At 39.1% G+C, this 24,265-nt stretch overlaps 1 protein-coding gene across 11 annotated transcripts in view; it reads right to left on the reverse strand.

Annotated features, from left to right (window-relative positions):
- The window catches only part of CSGALNACT2 (chondroitin sulfate N-acetylgalactosaminyltransferase 2), a 114,251-nt gene that overhangs the window by 41,851 nt on the left and 48,135 nt on the right, over positions 1 to 24,265 (reverse strand). For 6 of the 11 annotated variants that reach the window (XM_045196012.3, XM_045196009.2, XM_024561155.3 and 3 more), the window contains 3 exons: positions 21,298 to 21,476; positions 18,314 to 18,408; positions 15,093 to 15,174 (listed from right to left, as the gene is read on the reverse strand). In XM_045196012.3, coding sequence (XP_045051947.1) covers positions 15,093 to 15,174; positions 18,314 to 18,408; positions 21,298 to 21,476 — 356 coding nt within the window. The other 5 variants (XM_045196013.2, XM_045196014.3, XM_045196015.2 and 2 more) reach the window with 4 other exon arrangements.

Consider the following 24,265-nt stretch of genomic DNA (forward strand, 5'->3'; position numbering starts at 1 on the left):
ACTTTCTCGTCCACTTTGCAACCATACTCAACCATTTCTGTGAGCATCCTGATTACCTGTGTTTTGAACTCATAAATTGGCTATTTCTTCATCACTTAGTTTTAATTTTCCTGGAGCTTTGATCTGTTCTTTGATTTGGGCCTTATTTTTTTTTGTCCCGGCTGGCCTGTTATGTAGTAAGGGACAGAGCCTTAGGTGTTCACCAGGGCCGGGCAACCCATGTCACTGTGTTGTAGTGCTGTGTGTGGGGGACAGGTCCAAGAGGGAACAATGCCACTTGCTCAGCTCTTGGTGGGCTTTCAGTCACTTCCTCTGTTACCCACAAGCAATGCCCTTCTGGTGCCGATTCCCAGGTGGCTGTGTTTGTGTACGTTCTGGGACCCTGTGAGTTTCTCCAAGGAACTCTCCTGTGAGGCTGGGAGTTTCTCCTGCCTACACAGGTTTTTTCAATGAGAGAGGTTTTGAGGTTTTATCTTCCCAGCGTTGGATCCCTGATTTAGGCTGTCTGTCTGGCTTGCCAGTTGTTCCTCCCAGTTTATCCATACGCAAATGTGGGACAGCCTGGTATGCAGGCCACTGCCTCGCCTGCCCCTGCCCACCAGCCTCTGCCTTGCCCTGAGTCCTCTCTATCCTGGCTGCTCGTCTCTAACCCTTCTACCGGTCTGGATGCATGTTTCTTATTTAATTCTGTGGTTGTTGGGCTTCTGTACAGTTCAATTTTCTGGCAGTTTTGGTTATTTTTTCTTTTTAAATTTGTTGTCCTCCTTTCGGTTGTGCGAGGAGGCAAAGTTTACCTACTTACACCTGCATCTTGTTCGCATGTCTTTTTTTCTTAATGAGCCTGGGTAAAGACTTGTTGAATTTGTTTATCTCTTTAAAGAACCAGTTCCTGGATTTATCCTTTGAATTGTTCTTTTAGATTCTAAGTCATTTAATTCTGCTCTGATATTGGTTATTTCCTTCCTTCTACTTGCTCTAAGCTTTGTTTCTTGTTGTTCCTCCAGTTTTTGTACATGTAAGGTTAGGATGTTTATTTGAAATGTTTCTAAATTTTTTAGGTAGGTCTGTATCGCTATGAACTTCCCTCTCAGGACTGCCTTTGCAGTGTCCCATAAGTTTTGGGCTGCTTTATGTTAATTTTCTTCTGTTTCCAGGAACTTTTGGATTTCATCCTTGATCTCATTATTGACCCATTCATTGTTTAATAGCATGCTATTCAATCTCTGTGAGTTTGTTTTTGAGGGTTTTTTAAGATTTTATTTCTTTATTTTTAGAGAGAGAGGAAGGATGGGAGAAAGTGAGGGAGAGAAACATCAATGTGTGGCTGCCTCTTACGTGGCCCCCACTGGGGACTTGGCCCGCAACCCAGACATGTGCCTGACTGGAAATTGAACCGGCCACCCTTTGGTTCTCAGCCTGTGCTCAATCCACTGAGCTATACCAGCTAGGTTGAGTTGTCTTTTTTTTTTTTTTTTTTTAAGTTATTTTCCAGTTTAAGTCTCTTGTGGTTGGAGAAAATGCTTGATATGATTTCAATTTTCTTGAACTTTTTGAAGCTGATTTTGTGTTCGATTATGTGGTGTATCTTTGAAAATATTCCATGTGCATTTAAAAAAAATGTGTACTTTGCTTCTTTGGGGTGAAAGGTTCTATATATATCAGTGAAGTCAATTCTGTCTAGGGCATTGTTCAGTGCCTCAATATCTTTGTCGATATTTTGTTTGAAAGATCTATCCATTTTTGACAGTGGGGTATTAAAATCCCCTAATATAAGTGTGTTACTGTCTATATCTCAAAGTCCTCCAAGATTTTCCTTACATATTTCAGTGCTCCTATGTTGGGTGCATATATGTTTACAATATTTATGTCTTCTTGATGGATTCTTCCTTTGAGTACTACGTAATGTCCTTCCATGTTTCCTTTGTATGTCCTTTGTTTTGTAGTCTATTTTGTCTGATGTAAGTATTGCTAACCCAGCTTTTGTTTCCTGTCCATTTGCTTGGAATATTTTTTTCCAACCCTTCACTTTCCATCTGTGTAGGTTTTTTTGTTCCGAAGTGAGTCTCTTGTAGGCAGAATGTGTGGATTATATTTGTTTATCCATTCTCCTGCCCTATGTCTTTTGATTGGAGCATTTAATCCATTTACATTTAAGGCTATTGTTGATACGAACTTATTCATTGCCATTTTCCCCCTTGGTACCTGTATTCCCCTCTCTCACTCTTTTTCTTCATCTTCTAAAAGCAGTCCCTTTAGCATGTCTTGTACTGCTGGTTTGGTAGATGTGTATTGTTTTAACCCTCTTTTGTCTTGGAAACTCCTTATTTCACCTTCCATTTCAAATGATATCCTTGCTGGGTAGAGCAGTCTTGGTTGCAGGCCATTCATTTTCATTACTTGGAATATTTCTTGCCATTTCCTTCTGGCTTGTAGTGTTTCTGTTCAGAAGTCAGCTGCTAGCTTTATTGGAGCTCCCTTACATGTTACTGTTTCTGTCTTGCTGCTTTTAGGATTCTCTGTCTTTAACATTTGGCATTTTACTTATCATTTCTTAGAGCAGGCCTCTTTGGGCTCATCTTCCTCAGGACCCTCTGTGCTTCCTGCACATGGCTTTTCCTCTCTCCAACTTAAGGAAATTTCCTGTGATTTTTTTCAAACAGATTTTCTATCCCTTGCTCCTTTTCTTCTCCTTCTGGTATTCCTATGATTCAAATGTTGTTATGTTTCATGTTGTCCTGCAGTTCCCTTAAGCTCTCCTAGTACTTTTTGAGTCTTTTTTCATGGTGGTGCTCTACCTGGGTATTTCTTTCTACCCATCTTCCAGCTCACTAATGCGGTCCTCTGCTTCATCCAGCCTGCTTGTAATTCCTACTAGTATATTTTTCATTTTAGATATTGTGCTTTTCATTTCTTCCTGATTCTTGTTTATAGTTTCTATTTCCTTTTCATATTGTTGTAATTCCCACTCACTTCCTTGTAGCTGTCTGAGTTCCGTGACCATCCTCATAACCATTTTTAAAAATTCTGTGCATGGTAGATTGCTTGCCTCACATTCATTTAGCTCTTTACTGGGTGTTCTTCCATTCTTTTTGATTGGGAAATCTTTCTTCGACTCCCCATTTTAAGTGACTCTTTTTGGGTATTTCTGTAATCCAGGATGTTCTGCTTTGTCAGCTGTCTTTGTGGGGTGGTCTTCTGCGGTAGGAGTTCTGTGTGACTCAGTGGTGCGGCCTCTGTGATCTCTTTGTCTGGATGGTTGAAGGTTGCCCTTCTTCCAAATGTGGCAGCTCCACTTCTTGTTGTACTTGGGCTTTACTTGCTGGTAGCTTCTATGTTGATGGATTATCCCCTCTAGCAGGATACTGGTAGTCACAAATCCCACCTTGTCTTTTATACTGCTGTATAAGTGTTGATTAACAAAGCAGTATTACCAGGCAACTGAACATATCCCAGCAAATGGGACTGCCCTACCACATCAGCAATCTCACTGCACTTGAGCAAATAGTGATAAATGAGAAGAGAGCTTACGGATATTAAAAGATATGATAAACGGAATTTGAGATGATCAAAGAGGGAAAAATGTTATTGAGTGGTACAAGGGAGGAGAATTGATAAGAGTGGGGATAGAACTGAGGTGAAAAGAGGGAGAGAACATTTTAAATGTAAATAAATTATGTAAGGGTGATAGGAACAATGTGGTAAGAAAAGGGAAAAGTATACTATGAGGTCTGAGGTACAATAAGGGCATTAGACCAATGGGAGCAAAACTGGCGAAAAATCACAGTAGGGCCAATAGCAATGACAGCTGAAAGAAGTTGTATAAAGGTGGAACTGGAATAAGAATATTGTACTAAAATGAAAATTGAATATGAAATGTGTACCTTAAAGTAAATGATTTTAAGAGGATGGGGAAGCAAACTAATAAGAGTAAGAAGTAAAAAAAAAAAAAAAAAAAGAAAGAAAGCAAGCCCAGGTTGAGAGAGGGGGAACCAAAACAAATAAAAATAATTTTTAAAAAATGAAATAAGATTCCTAACTCCACCGACCCAGGGCAAGGAGAAGGTGAAATGCAGTAAGACGGGGGGGTGGGAGGATTTCTATGAGGTTTAAAGAACCAACAAATATTGGAGAACTATGAATTCCATTGGAGCAATACAGCAATAATCATGGTATTTTGCCTAACTATCCACTGTTTATATAAGGAAGAAAAGAAATAAGACTCTTATTAGAGGGGGAGAAGAATGTGTGCTGACTTAAGAAAGAGGAGCACTTATACAAAGTTAGATGGAGAAGCAATAGTGAGAGTAAGGGATAGGAAGTCAGTGTAGTGTGAGAGCAAATACGTTTACCACAACAGTAATAAAGCTCAGGAAGATGGTGAAATGGATAAAGACTGCTGCAAGGGTCTTTAAAGGGGTGCTGCAAGGTCTTTGGAATAACAATATGATAAAAAATATATAATCTGAATAAAAATAATAAAAAGTAAAAGACCAAGAGTAGAGAGTTATTTGGAATATGAATAAAATGAAAGAAGAAAAGATACAATGGCAGGGAGAAAAACAAGCCACAACAAAACAATCAGAAAAAATGAACAAATAACAATGCCCTATGTAATCAAAAAGGAGAAATTAAAGTTAAAAAAAATGCAAGTTCTATGACTGAGTGACCCATGGACAAGGACAATGGTGTGGGGAAGGGCTGTGGGATGGCAGAGTGGGCTGCAGGAAGGAGGGCAAAAAGGAGAAATTGGGACAACTGTAATAGAATAAACAAGAATTTTTTAAAAAATGCAAGTTCTAATGAAGGGCAAGGTGAACTTTTTATCAGATGTTGATGTTTGCCTTCTGACTTCTTTCTGGATCTGTCTCTGGTTTTCTCTCAGCTCCAGGACTTATTGTGTTACTCTTGAATAAAAAAACATAAAGGGAAAAAAAAAAAAGGAAAGAAAATGAAGAGCGAGTGCCCACTCTTCTCGTAGTTAATAAGCGTGCTTGGTGGGTTTTGCAGATCCTCCCCGCTCCTGCAGGCAGTGGAGGGTGGGCTGTTTTACTTTACTTTACTTTACTCTGTTCCAAAGTGGGCTCACTCTGGGCTGCAGTAATCACAGGTGCCTAGTTTCCAGCCCACACCCTCAGAGTCCTGTATGACCCACACTCTCCACTTTGTGGCTTTGCACGTTTATACACCACCTCACTTCACACCCCTTTGATCAATTCTTGAGGCACGTCCAGAGTCTATCTCAGACACTGCCAGTTGTGGCCCTCCTCTTCTCCCAGCTCCAAGTGTGACTAGGACCTTGACCACTCTCTGGCACCATCCCTGACTGGCCAGAGGCCACTGCCCCATTTGGGTGCATAGCCAGCTGCATCTGTGCCTGCACGCCCTGCTCACCTTTTGTTTCTCTGGGCAGGTCTGTGTTTTTCTTACCCTAGGCGGGGAGGGAGCCACTAGCCTACTATCTTGGACCAGGCTCTCTTCTGAGGTCCGATGCTGTCTGTGCAGGAGCTGTGGCTTGGGGCGCCCTGCCCAGGGACTGTCCTGGGTCAGCTGGTGACCACCACCCTGGCTTTGGTGCCCAGCTAGCTGTGTGTGCCTGCACACCTTTTGTTTCCACTCCAGCGACTACGCAAGCCTCTCAGGGCATGGACCCATGCCTCGCTCGCCTGGCTCTCCTCTGAAGTCCAATGGTTGTCCATGTGGAAGCTGTAGCCTAACCTAAGGTGCCACACTGGGGACTTTCCCCATCTGCCTATAAAACCTCCTTACCACCCGTTTTTGAAGTGTCCTCTGCTTGCTTTGTCTTTCAAACTTCATGTAAGCTCAATTTCCATTGGCTGTTAACTTAGTTCTTCAGAAGGACAGCTAAGTGTTCAAGTTGGGTGCTTGAACAAATGCGATCAGCTCCCACCTACTTTGCCACTATGTTCCAACAGAGAACTTTCTTCCAGAGCATTTTAATAACCCACTTTAGTCCCCCTGTTCCACCTACGGTGAGGGGCAGTGTTTGACAAACACTTGTGAAGTTCATGGTCCAGATGCGCCTCTTCTCCCACAGCCCACTACCACATTATTAAAGACCTATTTATTGCAGTTTCCTTTACCAGTATGTCATGTCCAGCTATGAAGAAAAAACTAGGCATATTAGAAGGCAAAAAACAATTTGAAGAGACAGAGCAAGCACCAGAACCAGACTCATACGGTAGGGATGTTAGAATTTAAAACACCAATGATTAACATGCTAAGGGCTCTAATGGAAAAAGCAGACAACATAAAAGAACAGATGAGTAATGAAGAAAAGAAAGAGAAATTGTAAGAAAACATGAAAAATAAATGGTAAAGATAAAAAAGAATGAAACAGAAATGAAGAATGTCCTACTAGTAGGACAATAGGTAGAAAGAATTGGCTGAGAAAAGAACATCTGAGATTGAGTACATGTCAACAGAAACTTCCAAAACTGAAAAGCAAAGACAAAGAAGACTGGGAAAAACAAACGAAAACAGAAAAAAATATTCAAGAACTGCAGCGCAACTACAAAAAGAATAACCTACATATAATGGTATTACCAGAAGGAAAGGAAAGGGAAAGAAAAACTCCAAAATTTCCAAATAAGTGCCCCTGAGGGCAGGGGCTCCCTTTCTCACCAGCCAACATACATAGGGTGGTTTCCTTTGTTGTGCAAAGACTTTTTAGTTGATGTAGTCCCATTTGTTTATTTTTTCTTTTGTTTCCTTTGCCCCAGGAGATACATCAGCAAAAAAATATTGCTAAGAGAAATGTCAGAGTTTTTACTGCCTATGCTTCCTTCTAGGAGTTTTATAGTTTTGGGTCTTACATTTATAAAGTCTTTGATTCATTTGTAGTTTATTCTTGTATATGGTGTAAAAAGGTGGTCTAGTTTCATTTTTTCCATGTATCTGTCTAATTCTCCCAAAGCCATTTTTTAAAGAGACTGTCTTAACCACATTATATGTTCTTGCCTCCTTTTTCACATATTAGTTGACCATACAAGCATGGGTTTACTTCTGGGCTCTCTACTGTGTTATATTGATCTATATGTCTTTTTTTATACCAGTCATGGTAACTATGGCCTTATAATATAGTTTCATATCAGGCAGTGTAATACCTCCAACTTTGTTCTTTTTCAAGATTGTTGGGTCTATTTGAGGTCTTTTGTGGTTCCATATAAATTTTTAGAATATTTGTTCTAGTTCTGTGAAATACACCATTGGTATTTTGATAGAAACTCCACTGAATCTATCGATTGCTTTGAGTACTACAGACATTTAATGTTAACTCTTCCCATCCATGAGCACAGTATATGCTTCTATTTATTAGTATCTTCTTCAATTTCTTCCTTCAGTCTTAAAATTTTCTGGGTTTAGGTTTTTACCTAAAACTTGGTTAAACTTATTCCTAGGTGTTTTTTATTGTTGCAGTTATAAACAAGATTGTTTTGTTAAGTTTCCTATCTGTTACTTCATTATTGGTGTATAAAAATGCAACTGATTTCTGAGTATTTATTTTATATCCTCTACTCCATTTATCAGGTCTAGTAGTTTTCAAAGGAATCTTTAGGAATCAGAATATACCATGTCACCTGCAAATAAGGCCTATATGACTTCTTTCTTTCTAATTTATTTCTTCTTCTTGACTGATTGGTGAGGCAAGGACTTATTCTGTTGGACATGCCAGTCTTGATCCTGATGTTAAGGGAAACATTTATTTTCCTTACACTGATTATGATGTTATAGCTGTGGGTTTGTTATGGTCTTCATTATGTTTAGGTATGTTTCCTCTATCCACACTATACTGAGAGGTTTTTTATATCATAATTGGGGGTTGAATTTTGTCAAATTCTTTTTCTGCATCTATTAATATGACTTTTATCCTTCACTTTATGTGATATATTAATTGATTTGCGGATATAGTACCAACCATGCATCCCAGGAATAAATCCCATTTGATTATGGTGTATGATCTTAATGTATTGCTAAAATTCAATTGCTGATATTTTGTTGAGGACTTTGCATCTATGTTTAACAGGAATATTAATCTATAATTTTCCTTATTTGTAGTGTTCTTTTCTGGTTTGGAAATTAGAATAATGCTGGACTCACAAAAAGAGCTTGAGAGTCTTCCCTCCTCTTGAACTTTTTGGAATAGTTTGAAAAGGATAGGTGTTAGTTCTTTGAATGTTTGGTAACAATTCGCCTGTGAAACCATCAGGTCCAGGACTTTTATTTGTTGGAAGTTTCTTGATTGCTCTTTCAATTTCATTAGTTGTAATCCATCTATTTAGATTTTCTGATTCTTCTTGCTTTAACTTTAGAAGATTGTGTGTTTCTAGTAATTTATCCATTCGACCCAGATTGTCCAATTTGTTTGTAGTACTTCCTTATAATCCATTGTATTTCTATGGTGTCAGTTGTTATTCTCCTCTCTCATTTCTGATTTTATATATCTGGGTCCTCTCTCTTTCTTCTTTTTTTTTCTTAAAGATTTATTTATTTATTTTTAGACTCAGGACAAGGGAAGGAGAAAGAGAGGGAGAGAAACATCAATGTATGGTTGCCTCTCATACGCCCCCTACTGGGGATCTGGCCTGCAATCCAGGCATGTGCCCTGATTGGGAATCAAACTGGCAACCCTTTGGTTCACAGGCCAGCACTCAATCCACTGAGCCACAACAGCCAGGGCTCTTTATTTTTTTCTTGATGAGTCTCTTTAAACATTTATCAATCTTGTTTATCTTTTCCAAGAACCAGCTCTTGTTTTCATTTATCTTTTGTATTGTTTTTTTACAAGCTATTGTTTATATTCTCTGATCTTTATTATTTCCTTTCTTCTACTGACACTGGGCTTTGTTTGTTGTTCTTTTTCTAGTTCCTTTAAGTGTAATGATACTTTTGGAGATTTTTCTTGTTGCTTGCGGTAGACCTTTAATGCTATGAATTTCCCTCTTAAGACTACTTTTGCTACATCCCATAGATTATGGGTTATTGTGTTGTTTTCATTTCTTTCAAGGTATTTTAAAATTTCTTCCTTGATCTGTTATCCGATTCATTGTTTAGTAACATGTTGTTTAGCCCCCGTGTGTTCATGTGTTTTCCAGTGTGTTTTATTTTTGTGACTTCCAGTCAGAGAAGATGCTTGATAGGACTTCAATCTTCTTAAATTTATTGAGACTTGTTTTGTGTCCAAATGTGTGGTCTTATCCTAGAAAATGTTCCATGTGCACTTGAAAAGAACGTCTAGTTTGTTCCTTTGGGGTTAAATGCTCTGAAGATTTCAATTAAGTCCTTCTGGTCTAGTGTGTCATTTAAGGCCACTGTTTTCTGTTGATTTTCTGTCTGAAGATCTATCCATTAATGTCAATGGGGTGTTAAAATCCCCTATACTATAACTGCATTACTAGGCATCTCTCTCTTTACATCCATCAAGATTTGCTTTATATATTTAGGTGCTCCTATCAACATAGGTGCATAAATGTTTACAAGAGTTAAATCCTCTTGTTGGACTAATCTCTTTATCATTATATAGTGTCCTTAGTCTCTTATTATACCTGTTCTTTTAAAGTCTATTTTGTCTGACATAAGTATTGCTACTCTAGCTTTTATTTTTCACTAACATTTGCATGAAATATCTTTTGTCCATTCATTTACTTTCTGTGTGCACCTGTCATTCTGAGGTGGGTCCTTTGTAGATAGCATGTTTTTGGGTGTTGTTTTCTTATCCATTCAGCTAACCTACGTCTTTTTATTGAGGTATTTAAACCATTTATATTTAAAGTGATTACTGACAGGTATGTACTTATTGCCACTTTATTCTTTATAACTATGTCCCTCTGATTTTTTTTCTTTCTTCTTCTTAAAGAAGACCCTTTAACTTTTCCTGTAATACTGGTTTGGTAGTAATGAGCTCCTTTAGCTTTCTGTCTGAGAAACTTTATTTCTCCTTTGATTTTAAGTGACAGTCCTGTTGGCTGAAGTAATCTTGGTTATAGGTACTTCCTTTTTATCACTTTGAATATTTCTTGCCAATCCCTTCTGGCCTGAAATGTTTCTGTTGAGAAATCAGCTGACTGTCTTATGGGAGCTCCCTTGTAGGTAACTGTCTTACTCTTGCTGCTTTGAAGATGCTCTCTTTGTCTTTAACCTCTGTAATTTTCATTATGATGTGTCTTGGTGTGGGCCTCTGTGTATTCATCTTGCTTGGGAGTCCCTGTGCTTCCTGGACTTATATGTCTTTTTCCTTCACTGGGTTAGGGAAGTTTTCGATCATTATTTCTTCACATAGGTTCTTAATCCCTCTGTCTCCTCTCCTCCTGGCACCTCTATGATGCAGATGTTGTTATGTTTCATGTTGCGCCAGTGGTACCTTAAAACTACCCTGATTTCTAAAAACTCTTTTTTCTTTCTGCTGTTCTAATTGGGTGTTTTTTGCTATCTTCTATTTAAAATCACCAATTTAATCCTCTGTTTCATCTATTCTATTGTCTATTCCTCCTAGGGTATTCTCATTTCAGATAATGTATTCTACTTTTCTGACTGGTTATTTTTTATGCTTTCTATGTCCCTTTCCATGCTTATTATCTCTTTAAGTTCTCACTGATTTCACCCATTCTTCCACTAAGTTCCTTGAGCATCCTTCTAAGCATTGTTTTGAATTCTATCTGGTGGCTCGTCACCTCTATTTCATTTAGATCTTTTTCTGGAATTATCTCCTGTTCTTTCATTTGGCACACGTATCCTTGTCTTCCAATTTTGGCTGCCTCTTTCTGCTTCTGTGTATTAGTTAGATCTGCTATGTCTCCCAGTCTTGGTAGGGTGGTCTTATGTAGTAGGTGTTCTGTGAGACCCAGAGGCAATGTTTCGTTGATCACCTGAGTTGGGTACTCCACAAATGTCCCTTGTGTGGGTTATGTGAGCTCTCCTGTTGCAACTGAGTCTTGATTTTTATTGGCCCATTTGTGCATGGGGTCAACCCTTAGGCTGGCTGGCAATGAGAGGGCTGCTGTGTGGGTGCTGACCACACAAATCAGAATTCGCCCCAGCAAGTGCTAGAGCCTGCTGAAATCTCCCTTTGGATGTGCTGCTACTGAAGCTAACTGGATCCTGCTCTGGTGTTTGAAGCCCTCAACTGGGTGTATTGGTTCTGGGACTTCTTGGGAGGGATTCTGGTGCAGATCAAAGTCAGATGCTACCTCTCATTGGCCCTAAGCAATCTGTTTGAAGTTAGAATGCAATACACAGTTTGTGGCTGCCTCTGCTAGGCATGGGTGTGTATGGGAGCTAAGCTGCACAGCCAGCTTCTACCAGCACCAAGCTGCAGGGCAGGTAAGTACAAGGTCCAAGACACCCTGGTATCTGCCTCTGCCTGCCTCCATCTGCCTCCACCTGTTGGCTGCCTATCAGCCTAGTCTCTGAAAGAGCCTCTGCCAGTACTCAAGTTGCATGGGGTACGTTCTCAGTGAGTCACCAGGTAGGGCTGGGTGGTATTCAACAGATTGATATAGGTTCAAACTCCATGTTAGTGCTGGGTCTGAAGCCACTGAGCAAAAGTCCCACAGTAGCTCTTCCATGTGGCTCAGCTAGTTGGAGTATCGTCCCATACACCAAAGGGTTGTGGGTTTGATCCTTGGTTGGGGTGTATATGGGAGGCAACAATTGATATTCTTTCTCTCTCTCTCTCTCTTAAATCAATAAACATATTCTCGGGTCAGGATTAAAATAAAAAGGCCCACAGTACATCAAGGCTAGCTGCCACCCCCCCTGGTGACCTCAGACCTTTGTGGTATGGTGGGGTGTCAGAGAGTCATCAGTGTGAGACCAGCAGAGTTCATCAGGCCCAAACATACCAGGATTTGGCTGTATGAAGAGAGGACTCTGCACAGTTCAGGTGTGAAAGGTTAAAATGGCCCCAGTCCTAGAATCACACAACTCAATCTTTCCCAGACTCTGCCTGGACCTCCTGGAGAGCCTAAGATCAGCAGGGTGAGGTCACTGGAAATACGGAGGGTGGAGCCAGTAGACCTCCCCTGGGTGGGAGGCGTAGGCCAGACTCATAGGAAGGTGGGGGCAGAACGGCCTCCACCTCAGAGCCACACAGCTCAGTCACTGACACCTCAAGTCTGCTCGGAAGTCTACACTCTGGGCCCAGGCAACTGACTCCTCTACAAGGCTCAAGCCCTGCAGTATGGTGTGACAGGGAAGTCAGAGGGTGGGACTATTGCATTCCCCCAGGCTAATGTTGTATGGAGAGGAGTGATTCACTGAAGAAAGATGGTGTCTGTGGTGTGGGAGGACTCAGCACAGGGACCCTGGTAGCTGTCCCATCATTTCTCTCTCTGGAGTCAAAAAAATCCCAGTCTCTCCTCACAAGACTCTCATCCACTCTGTCCTCCCTCAGCTGGAGCCCAGGGTCAATGGCTGTGAATGAGATTTTGTGCATTGACCCTCGAAGAGGGTGCCTGGGTCTCTAGCAGACTTTTCTCTCACTGGCAGTTGAATTCCCACTGATTTTCAGAGCCAGGTGTTATGTGGGTGCCTCTTCCGAGCTCTGGGGCTCTGGGCTGGGGAACCAGTATGGGGCTGAGACCCCATACTCCTAAGGGGAAACCTTTGCAGCTGAGATATCCCTCTGGAATCTCAACCGCTACCTGTAGGGTTGGGGCCAGCACCTTTTGCATCTCCAGTCTTGATGTGGCTTCTTCTGTAAACCCTTGGTTGTAAGATTTCTTTTCAGCCAGTCTTCAGTTGGTTATTCAGGTTGATTATTCTACATTTTAGTTGTAATTCCAATTTGGTCCTGGGAGGAGGTAAGAGTAACTTCCACCTATTCCACTGACTAGTTCATTTTTAAGGTTTCTGTCTCTGTGGGAGGTCTCACCAATTCATCTATTTTTTTCCCCTAAGTTCATTGAGCATTCTTATAAGCAGTGTTTTGACCTCTGTACCTGGTATATTGTTTTCCTCCATTTCATTAAGTTTTTTTTTCTGAAGTTTTGTCCTGTTCTTTCATTTGGGACATGTTACTTTGTTTCCTTATTTCTCTTTGTATCTGTATACATTAGGTTGATCTGCTACATGTTCCAGTTTGGGCCAGTTGGCCTTACGTAATAGATGTCACGGCACCATCTCCCCAGTAATCTGAGAAAGGTAATCCAGTATTATCCTTTGTGTGGGTTGTGTGTGTACTTCTGTTGTAGTTGAGCTTTGATTGCTATTGGCACATCAATCAGTGGGATTGACCCTCCAACTGACTGACTGAGTAGAGCAGAAAAGCTGTTGAGTGGAGACTGACCCCACGAAATGGGATTCACTGTAGCAGGACTCTACTGCCTGTGGAGTCCATCCATTGGGTATGTCCTTTTTGGAGATAATTGGTTGGTGATCTAGTGTGGTCTGAAGCTAGCCTTGCTGTGTTGTTCCTGGGGCCTCTTGGGAGGAGGCTCCAGTGCAGGCCCAGGTCAGCCATTGTCTATACCTTACCTGAGGCTACATGGTAGGAGCTACAAAGAAATCTGCACTTGGTAGCTGCTTGTTCTGGGCTTGGAGGCACCTGGAAGTGGTTATGCTATAAATTGAAGCCTGGCTACCAGTGCCAGAAGTACAAGGTATGCTGAGGCTAGCTGATGCTTATTTGGCATTTGTGGACTTTTGAGAGATTTAAGGAGATTCATAGCACAGGTTGCAACCTGCTGCTTGTGAGGTACAGCGGCTGAAAGATGTTCAGGCTGGTGCACAGGTTGGGTTGGGTGGTCTCAGGGCATCACTAAGGTGGTGTGAGCTGTGATAACTAGTTTCACGGAGACACAGATTGGTTGCCTGCCTGTGCCTGCAGGCTGGTGACAGGGAGAACTCAACAAAGGAAAATGGTGCCTGCCAGCACTTGTCTTAGACAGAGCTGCCCTTCGAGCATTCACCCCAAAGCCAGATAATCCAGTTCTCCCTTGTTTGTCCCTGGCACTTTTCAAGCTGCTGCCCCAGAGCTGGAGCTCAGAATGATGTGTCCATCAGCAAGTAAGTCTGTGCAAGGGTCCCTAAATAGGGATATCAGGGACTATAGAAGCCCTCTGTCTTAACTGGACAGAATATCCGATGATTTTTACAGCTACAGGTTGTGGGGACTACTCTTCCCAGCACTGATGGTCTGAGCTTGGAGCCCAGTGTGGGGCTGGGCCCCTCTCGCTCCTCAGAGTAAACCTCTACAGCCAAGATATCCCTCCTGACTCACATGTGGATATGAACTAGCCTGTTACACATAGTCCCATTAATAGTCTCAACATGACTTCCTTGTATCCTGGACATTTTATATTCCTTTCAGCTTATTTATGGGCATTCTTTTCACAGAGTCTTCAGTTGATTCCCAAGGGTGGTTGTTTGATAAGTTAGTTATAATTTTGATGTAATGACAGAAGCAGACTAGCACAGTACTTACCTACTCTGCCATCATGACTGAAAGTCTCAGCCTGCTTTCTGAAACTATGCTCTGACATTTTATTTTCTGCTGTGTAAGAATGGAGCTGGGGTATGGCAGGAAGCCTCAACCAAATTCTTCATGGTCACTTGTAGTTTAGGGAAGTAATGACTAAACTAGTAAACCCTAAGTCCCTCACTTCAACTTCAACCAGTCAGAAAGTGCAACAGTTTTTTCATTTGTTTTAAATACTGAAATTTTTCATAACAGTTCAATAGACAACTAATGGGGGTTTTGTTTCTCAATAAAAAGTATAAAAGCCCTTGGGCTAGATAACCCAACATTACTTCCAGTTATAACAATCCATGAATACAACACCAAAGTTATATAAAGATCTTTTGTTAGAAAACTTAAATCAACTGCAAAGATATTTTTAAAAACTAGTGTTTTGATTTTGAAGAAACATTACTTTTTATTTTACTTTTATGACCTACCTCATTTTTGTATTCACAGACAATAATTATAGACTCATTTTGCCTTTCCTATCTCCAGACTCTGCAGCTATTCTCAGATATTGACAATTTAAGAGGAAAACACTCAAATTTGAGATCTTTTAGAAAAATGACATAAGGTAATATGTAAAGTCCTACTCTTAAATGTAAGGTACACTCACCAATGGTCAGGAAATCTGATCGGTACTGACAAGTCATTCCAAAGCCAAAATCTCGCCAAAAGCCAGAATCCTTTTTGTGAACCTTAAGTTAGAAGGAAAAAAAATAAATTTAGTCCCTTAAAAGCTAGAGTTTTAATCAACAATGAAAAAAATTAATACTTTACAAATAGTTTCTCCTGTCATTTATATGACTGATAATGAATAATACACATTTATATTATTAAATCCTTATAAAACCGAAAAACATACAGGGTGAGGAAAAAGTAAGTTTACAGTCATTGTATGGAAAATAATACCATAATAAATAAATAACAATACAAAAATAAACTGTGTTTCACATACTCACAACTGTAAACCCACTTTTGCCCCACCCTGCATTATAATCCCCATGAGCAAAGATTCTGGCCACTTTCAATTTATTTGCATTAAAGCCCTGTATAAGGTGCAAGCTGAGGTTACTAATAATCAAACAGTGTGGTGCCTGATCTCAAGGACTACATCCAATCTAGGACGCCAACAGTTGTACATACGGTAATATACTACGATCAATTCTACAGAGGAAACCTTATCTGGTACCTACCCAGCTTTTATTCCCCTACTGCCTTCCTAATTGTGTAGTTTTGGCCCCATGAAACTCATGACCTTCAAGCAACCTCCTTCCACCAGTAGTTTCAGACTGGGCCATGAGGACTCTATACTAATGTGACAGTCTCACCCCCCTATTATTGGTTCATTAACAGGCATCAGACAAAATTCAGGCCAGAATGCTAAAATGGGAGGGGCTGAGAACTTTGGAAATGAAAACTCCCTTGTCCTTGTAAAAGAGCTACTAGAAAAGACACCTGCTTATTGTAGATGGTATAGGGTAGAAGTCAGCAAACTACAGCCTCCAGGCTAATTCAGTGTGCCATCTGATTTTGTAAATAATTTTATTGGAATGCAGTCAATACCCATTTGTTTACAAATTTTCTACAGCTGACTTCATGATACAATGGTAGAGTTGAATAATTGCAACAGGGACTATATGGCCTGAAAAACCCCAAATATTTTTTACAATGCTCTGTACAGAATAAGTTTGCTGACCCCAGGTGTAGTGTGTAATGACGTTTGGAATTGCTACAGTCCTTTTACCACAAGGGAAATCAGCTTTGAAGTGAAGTTGTCACCACTGAAGTCCAACTAAACAAAGAAAATCAGGGCTTTGATGATCCTGAGTCCCCAGAATCAAGTAAAGGTTGAAGCCTCATAAACCACCTTTATTTACTCATAGGTGCAACAAGTGTTTAATTTGTTGACATGGGTCTGAGAGCTGGGACACAACAGTGAGCAGAGGTGACAAGAACTCATGGCACTGGTTTCCCCCAAGTGTCTGGCTAACCACTGTACACTCTTGTTAGAAAAATCAGTGTTCAAAAAACCATGGCTGTTAGCTATGATTACAGGGGCCTATATCCAGTGATACTGGAGCGGCTGAACACAGTCCAGGGCACATATCAATAGCAGCTCATCCCTGCAGCCTGAGGGTCTGCATCCTCCCTACAACTCAATATTCCCAGAACCCTGTCCCACCTTTCTGGCTCTAGGGGCCACACACACTGCCTCAGCCTGCAAGTCAATCTCTGTGATGCCTGCTGCTCTGCACAACCCCAGAGAAGCAAGCATATATATTCCTTTGTGTCCTCTTGAACAGGTTCCAGATTGTTCTCTACTCCATCAATTCTATATCCATCCACCACTGCCATCTAACAGAAATTTCTCAAACTTCAGACTCTTAATGATAACTGTATCACTTTCCAGTACTAATATGCCTTTTTCTTAATTTTTACAAAGGATTTATGGTGTCAGGTGAGATAAATGTGGGTGCTTGATTTGCCATTTTTATCCCATTTGTATCAATATTCCTAAGTAATACTGGTCTACAGATAAGGTAGAGATGTGTATGTGTGTTTGTATATGCTTTGCCAGGTATTAGTATAAAGATAATGTTGGCCTCATAAAATATATTAAGTAGATCATATGGCACAAATATTACCTACTCATTGAAAATTTGGAAAACCTCACCAAGTAAAACATCATCTCTATCCAACTGTATAATACTGTTTTTGATAACTGTTCCAATTTTTAAGCAGCAATTAATCTCTTCAAAGCTTCCATCTCTTTTATTTAGAAATACTAACATCAGTTTTTATAAAATACTAACATAAACTTAGTCCACATTAATGGTTTTTAAATTCTCAAATCTTTCCTTTTATTCAGAATTTTAAGAGCTTATCATGTAAAATTCATTTCTCTCAATTTTCTAATTATAATTTCCAATACTGTAATTTCCTTTTTACCTTGAATCTACCTACTTTATGATTAAAAAAATTTCTTTGCATATAAATAATAACCTCATATTTGTCAAGTTATTATTTTTGTTAATTAATTTCTGTCATTGTCTTTTTCCCTCTGAGTTATTCAATTTTTTAACATCTTAAGTTGACTTCTTGGTTAATTTGTTTCTATTTTTTCTTAATGCTAACAATAAAAATTTAGTCTAAGTACAATATAGTATTCTGGACTGGATCCTGGAACAGAGAAAGGATATTAGAAAAATTGGTGAAATTCTAATAAAATTTCATAGTGTAGTTAGCAGTAACTTACCAATATTAATTTGTTTTTGACAAATGTACCATGGCTACTTAAAATGTTAACATTATAAAAAACTGGGTGAAGTCTAGAAATGCATATACTACCTTTCTACCTTTTCTGTAAATCTAAATTATTTTAACATAGTAAATTATTTAAAATTTTTAAAACGTTAAGTGTAACTGTTAAGCTGATGTAAGTACAACTCTAAGTTGTGACATGTGACTTTCCCATGCAATGGCTTTCTAAGTAATTTCCTACTTAGTTACCTAGTAGTTTTAATTTCTAGTTAATATTTTTAAAATTAAAATTTACTTTTAGTATTACTATAAATACGTTGGCGTAAGTAATTGTACAGTTTTCACATTCTGGAACATGAAGTTTTCTCTGTGGCCTAAGCTTTTTTTCCCCTCCGCAATGACACAATTCTAAAACAATAAATATGAAAGCATTTCACAGGGAGTGGGGGTAGAAGAGACTATGAAAATGTGTTTATAATAACTAGTTTTTTACTGAAACTTTGTATTCTACTTGTGAATAAAATAACCTACAAAGGATCTTTGTGGCCCTTCATAACACAGTGGGAGTCTTACCAGCTGCTGCTCCACAGGAGGGGGTACATTCTGACTGGCATAAACAATGGCAGGGTTGTAAAGACTGAACACTACAGGGTAAAACACCTTCTTGCCTAAAAATTAAAATATACATTTATATCACATAAAGAAGTCATAAAATGAAGGGCTGATCTTATAACAATATCTATTAATAGTCTGTTAAAGTCTTTCTTTGATTCCATCATTTTATTTTATCAATATTATATATTATCAATAATCAGACTACTGAACATCATATTGATTTGATGAACATGATGATTTTTTAATAACATATGAGTAGGCTAGGCTATGGAACTATAGCATTGAAAAACAATAGAGAAAAAATAAACTAAACGGTGCTCCACACATTTATTCCTTGACTCTGGGGAGATACACAAAGGCCTTCTCTCAGCTATTCATTAGGTGAGCCATTTATTGGGTTGGCCAAAACATTTGGTTTTTCCCATAAGGTGGTTCTAGTAGCACTTAGTTGTCTTTAACTTCATTCAAAACAATTTTATTAGGTTGTTTTGTGACAGCTGTCACATAGTGTACATTAAAAAAAAGCTTATCAAAATTAGTGAATTTTTGTGTAGCCATTTTAATATCAAAGATGATAAAATATACAGCATTTTTGGCATATTATACTTTATTATGTCAAGAAAGGTAAAAATGCAACTGAAATGCAAAATAAGATTTTTGCAGTGTATGGAGAAGGTGCTGTGACTGATCAAACATGTCAAAGTGGTTTGTGAAGTTTTGTGTGCTGGAGATTTCTTGCTGGATTATGCTCCACAGTCGGGTGAACCAGTTAAAGCTATCTGACAGCGATCAAATAGAGACATTGAGAACAATCAACATTATACCATGCAGGAGATAGCCAACCCATTTAAAATATCCAAATCAAGCACTGAAAATTTGCACCAACTTGGTTATGTTAATTGCTTTGATGTTTGGGTTCCACTTAAGTTAAGCAAAAAAACCCCTTCTTGATTGTATTTCCACATGCAATTCTCTACTTAAATGTAAAGAAAACGTTCCATTTTTAAAACAAATTATGATGAGCAATCGAAAGTGGATAGTTTATAATAATGTGGAATGGAAGAGATTGTAGCAGCAAGTGAAATGATCCACCACCAACCACACCATAGGCAGGTCTTTATCTAAAGAGGGTGATGTTGTGTATATGTTGGGATTGGAAGGGAATCCTTTATTATGAGCTCCTTCCAGAAAACCAAATGATTAATTCCAATAAGTAGTGCTCCGAATTGGACCAACTGAAAGCAGCACTCGATGAAAAGCATTCAGAATTAGTCAAGAGAAAACGCATAATCTTTCATCAGGATAGCACAAGACCACATGTTTCTTAGATGACCAGGCAAAAACTGTTACAGTTTGGCTAGGAACTTCTGATTCATCTGCCATTAGCATCAGACACTGCACCTTCAGATTTCCAAATTCTCTTACTGGAAAAAATTTCAATTCCCTGGAAGACTACAAAAGGCACCCAGAACAGTTCATTGCTCAAAATGATAAAAAGTTTTGAGAAGATGGAATTATGAAGTTGCCTGAAAGATGGCAGAAGGTAGTGGGACAAAACAGTGAATATGTTGTTCAATAAAGTTATTGGTAAAAATGAAAAATGTGCCTTTTATTTTTACTTAGGAATTTAATGAACTTTTTGGCCAACCCAATACTATGCACTACTTCATCTAATTAGCAAGAGTAGATACAGGTTAACCTTGGCAATCACCAAAAAAACTTAGAAACTTAAATTAAATCCATTCTTCAAAATAAACCGTGGAAACAGTAAATCCAAAGATATTGCAAAGTGAATACATTAACTAGAAAATAATTAAAACATAGAACTGCAGATAGATTTGAACAAGATTTGGGAAAGTTGGAAAGATAAGAATCAAAATGACCTGATGATTACATCAGCTCTTGCAGAAAGCCTTATCATTATCACTCAAACTGATAGCACTGAAGGGCCCTTAAAGGCTAACTAGTCCATCTCCTCTCAACAGGGAACTCCTTGCTAAGACTGGGGTCAATCAGATAGATAATATGAAATGCTCAGTAACTGTCCAGGACCCTGTAAAAAAGGTAGTGGCCTTTTTATTACAACATTCTTAGCTGATACTCATCTCACCTTCCTCAAAACCCAGTTTGGGATGAAGAGCTCAGTTTCCCAGAGGCAAATGTATTTCTGGCTATAGAAATATTTCTTTCACATTGAACCAATGTCTCCGACTTCCACATTTTGAACTGCGATGTAACATGCTGTTTGGTGTAACAACAGTAAACCTAACCCTTACATACTTACTAGGCTCTGAGAGTTCCTGACAGTTATCCTATTAAACCAATTAGTAAGAGGTAATAATTTGTATGATATAAATAGTTCTACATTAAAAAAAGAACTATGAGATTTTTTTAAGTACAAAAAAGATTTTCACTTAAAGATTTAAATTACATTTAAAAGATTAAAAAACATTTAAAATAATTTATTAAAACATCATTTGCTCATACATTTTCAAAAATATCTGTAACATAAAGCAAAATATAGTAAGTCATCCTAAATGCATAGTCTGGAGACCAAGCACTCTCTGTAACAAGACCTCTCTGCCTGTATATGCCTCTGTATGTGTTGGTGCCACCACCTGACGTTAAGTGCTTATGATTCTCACACATCTCCACAGTCTGCTTGGTTCTTTTTCTGATCGGTGCTGGTTCTTCCTTGTCAATTTCCAGACTTTTTATTTCTTTGCCGTTTGTTCATTTGCATTCAAATGTAAACATCAGAATTTGGCCATGAGAGAACAAAGGGTATGAACTTCAGAGGGAGAAATTTTCACTTTTCTAGTTAATATTCCAGTTAAATTATGCCTAATATAACTTTAAAAACATAAGTTGATTCATAAAATGGGACATGCTGACACTATTCTAAATTCTACACTCAGCTCATCTATTAACATTTTACGCACCTGGCTCAGCATTTAATCGGCAGCTGTTAAGGAATTCGGCTGAGAAATATATATCAACATCACAGAAAAACATCAAGACCTCTCCCTTGTCCCAAGCTCGAGCACCCACATTTAGTCCTCGTCCACGATTAAATTCTTCATTCAATGAGACCAAGGTGTAATTGTGAAAATTAGACTCACTATGAGGAAAGCACATACAACAAATTATAAGTCCCACTTAAAGTTTAACAACTCTCTCCCTTCAATACAATTTACAAATATGTTTTAGGCTTCAGATATATTATCATGTTGGTTTTACACTCATATAAGGTAAAGAAATCATCAGCTTCATGTGTATGATCATCATCAGAGACATATATTCACTAAATACCCACATGTGAGGCAACATCATGGTGGTATGAGGTTTGTAAGTGTTGAGGGGCCGCTGCCCTTCAGAATCTTAAAAACCTATTGGAGAACATAAGAAATATATACATGGAAAACAGCCATAATGTTTGGTAATAAATAATATATTCCACATGAATGATACAAATAAGGAGTACTTTTCTACTGAGTTCTCCAGATCTTTGCCCAAATGTCCTCTTATCAGAGAGATACTCCTCATACCTACGTGAAGTAGCCCCTACTCCCTCTATTTAATCTCCATCCCACTGCCCAGCTTTGTTTTCCTCAGTTCCACTGGAATGCAATCTCCACTAGAGGAGGAATTCTGTTTTGTTCATTACTTTGGACACAGAGGACCTCATAGAGTAGGAGTTCAATAAATATTTGCTGAATAAATGAACAAACAGCAGTTCTGAGAAAAAAAGATTGCTTTTGCCTGGAGTAGTAAGAGAAGATGTTAGAATTGGAATTTAAGTTAGGCCTTGGTTAAAATCCTGAATTCAGTGGCTAGTGTGAAGGTCATTCCAATTAATTATCCTCAAAGGCAAGAGGAAAGTAAGTACAAAGCATTGTAAATAACAGGGATCAAACAAATCAAATTGGCTAAGATGGATCCTAGAATGGGAACAATAAGAGAAAAACAGAAAAGGGTCAGACTGAGTAGGACCTTCCAAGAGAAGTTAGAGATCTTGCTCAGTGTCTAAAGGGAAGGAAGAGTCAGGGTTTTTACATCAGAGCAGTAGTTCTCACTGTTAAGTCCCTGCATCCAGAGCATCAGCTTCCCTTGGACATGTATTAGAAACGCAAATTCTCAGGTCTCATCCCAGACTCCTGTATCAAGTGTTATGTGTAAGGTTGATTATCTGTGTTAGTAAGCCCTCCAGGTGACTCTGATGTCAAAGGCAGAGAACTGCTGCACTAGGGTATAGTTGGATCAAAAAAGGAACCTTTCAGGAAGATTACTCTTATAATAATGTACTAAGTGGGGACCCAAAAAAGACCTGGAATTATCTTCTGGAGGGTGGGACCCTTGTACTACAGACTTCCCCCGCTGGGTGAGTGTTCTCAGGACCCATCTGTATCAGTGTACCAGCTGGCACTGTTGTGAGTGGCTGCGTTTGGCTTCAGTGAACTTTTTTGAAGAATCTTTCAATGCGTTTGCCCATTTCATGATGGATGAGTTATGTTATGAGCACACCTGCCCATACTGGGCTGAATGGTCAGCAGTTTTTGTCCAAAAGCAGCATAACCCCTGTGCTCCCCCCCTCTATTCACCTGATCTTGCCCTGAGTGACTTTTTTGTTTCCCAGATGAAAAAAGTCCTCAAAGGAAAAAGTTCTGCCCATGTGGAAGAGGTGAAACAAAAAATGGCAAAGGAATGAAAATTGATGAATTCAAAAACTGAGCACTGAAAAAAAATCTTGATAGGTGTGTTGCATCAAGGCAAGTACTTTGAAGGTGACTGAAGTTTAAACATGTAAGAATAAGTACACAATTTTTTATAAATAAATTCTGGGGTTTTTTGGGTCCCCCCCTCTTAGAATGGGAAATGGAGAGATGGAAGCAAAGATTCAAATAGTGTATGAAGGGGCGGACCCAAATATATCCTTATTCAAATATATCCTTACATATTATAGGATATAAATCTCTCCTTTTAGGGAAATTGCCATGCACCACCTCACACTCTTAGCACCCAGTGGAAGAACTAATCATAGAGCATCCCAACCACAGTAATTTCCTAAGAGCAGGCACCAGACTCAAGCTGGGCTAATTGCAATACCCCCACCTGGCCATAATGATTGGCTCAAGAGTGGGCAAAAGTTCCTCCCTGGTATTTTTTTAGCTGGATCTGAGAGAAAGATGTCTTCCTCTCTGATAGCAAAGCTCACAAGTGGAAAAAGACAACCTGCAATGGAGAATAAAGTCATGATGCAAAGAAAAACAGACAAGAAGATAAGAGAGTTTTGATGGTATTCAAGTCTCTGGTTCAAGTCCATAAGATATCAAAACTGATTTGGTTTTCTTCTTTAAGTCTGGTTGTAATGATCACTTTAGTTGCAAGTTATTCAAGATTCTTCAATAACACTCATTTTCTTTGCTCTCAAGACAGGTTTCCATCATTTATTACAGAGAAATCTTGATTAATGCGGGGATGGCTTCAGAAATACCGATGTGAGTGCCTGGCAATTAGTAGGTGACCTGAAAATGGTAAGGAAGGAAGAGAAGGGAAGAAATGAAGGGTTACAGGGAAGATGTGTGGTAGCAGCAGCAAGGAAAGGACAGAGAAGAGATCTTATGCAGTAAGCAGGGACTGACTAATAAGACATGGAAAATGAGTGAAAGATGCTAGCTCTCAGGCATCAAACATGAAGTATTAAGGAATTATTAATTAATTCATTCAAAATTCTAAGCACCTACTATATGCCAGGTACTATATGAGTTGTCTGGTTATTGCAGGGGATCATGGGAATGGCTTTAATCTGAACTAAAAGAGGGCCATCAGTAGGGGAAGACAATGTTTGCACATCAATGCTGTGAGAAGGCCCCTTAGAGTTAGGAGCTACAACTCCCCCTTCCATGCCCA

This window comes from Desmodus rotundus, chromosome 4 (assembly GCF_022682495.2).
Source record: "Desmodus rotundus isolate HL8 chromosome 4, HLdesRot8A.1, whole genome shotgun sequence".
NCBI classification, from domain to species: Eukaryota; Metazoa; Chordata; class Mammalia; order Chiroptera; family Phyllostomidae; genus Desmodus; species Desmodus rotundus.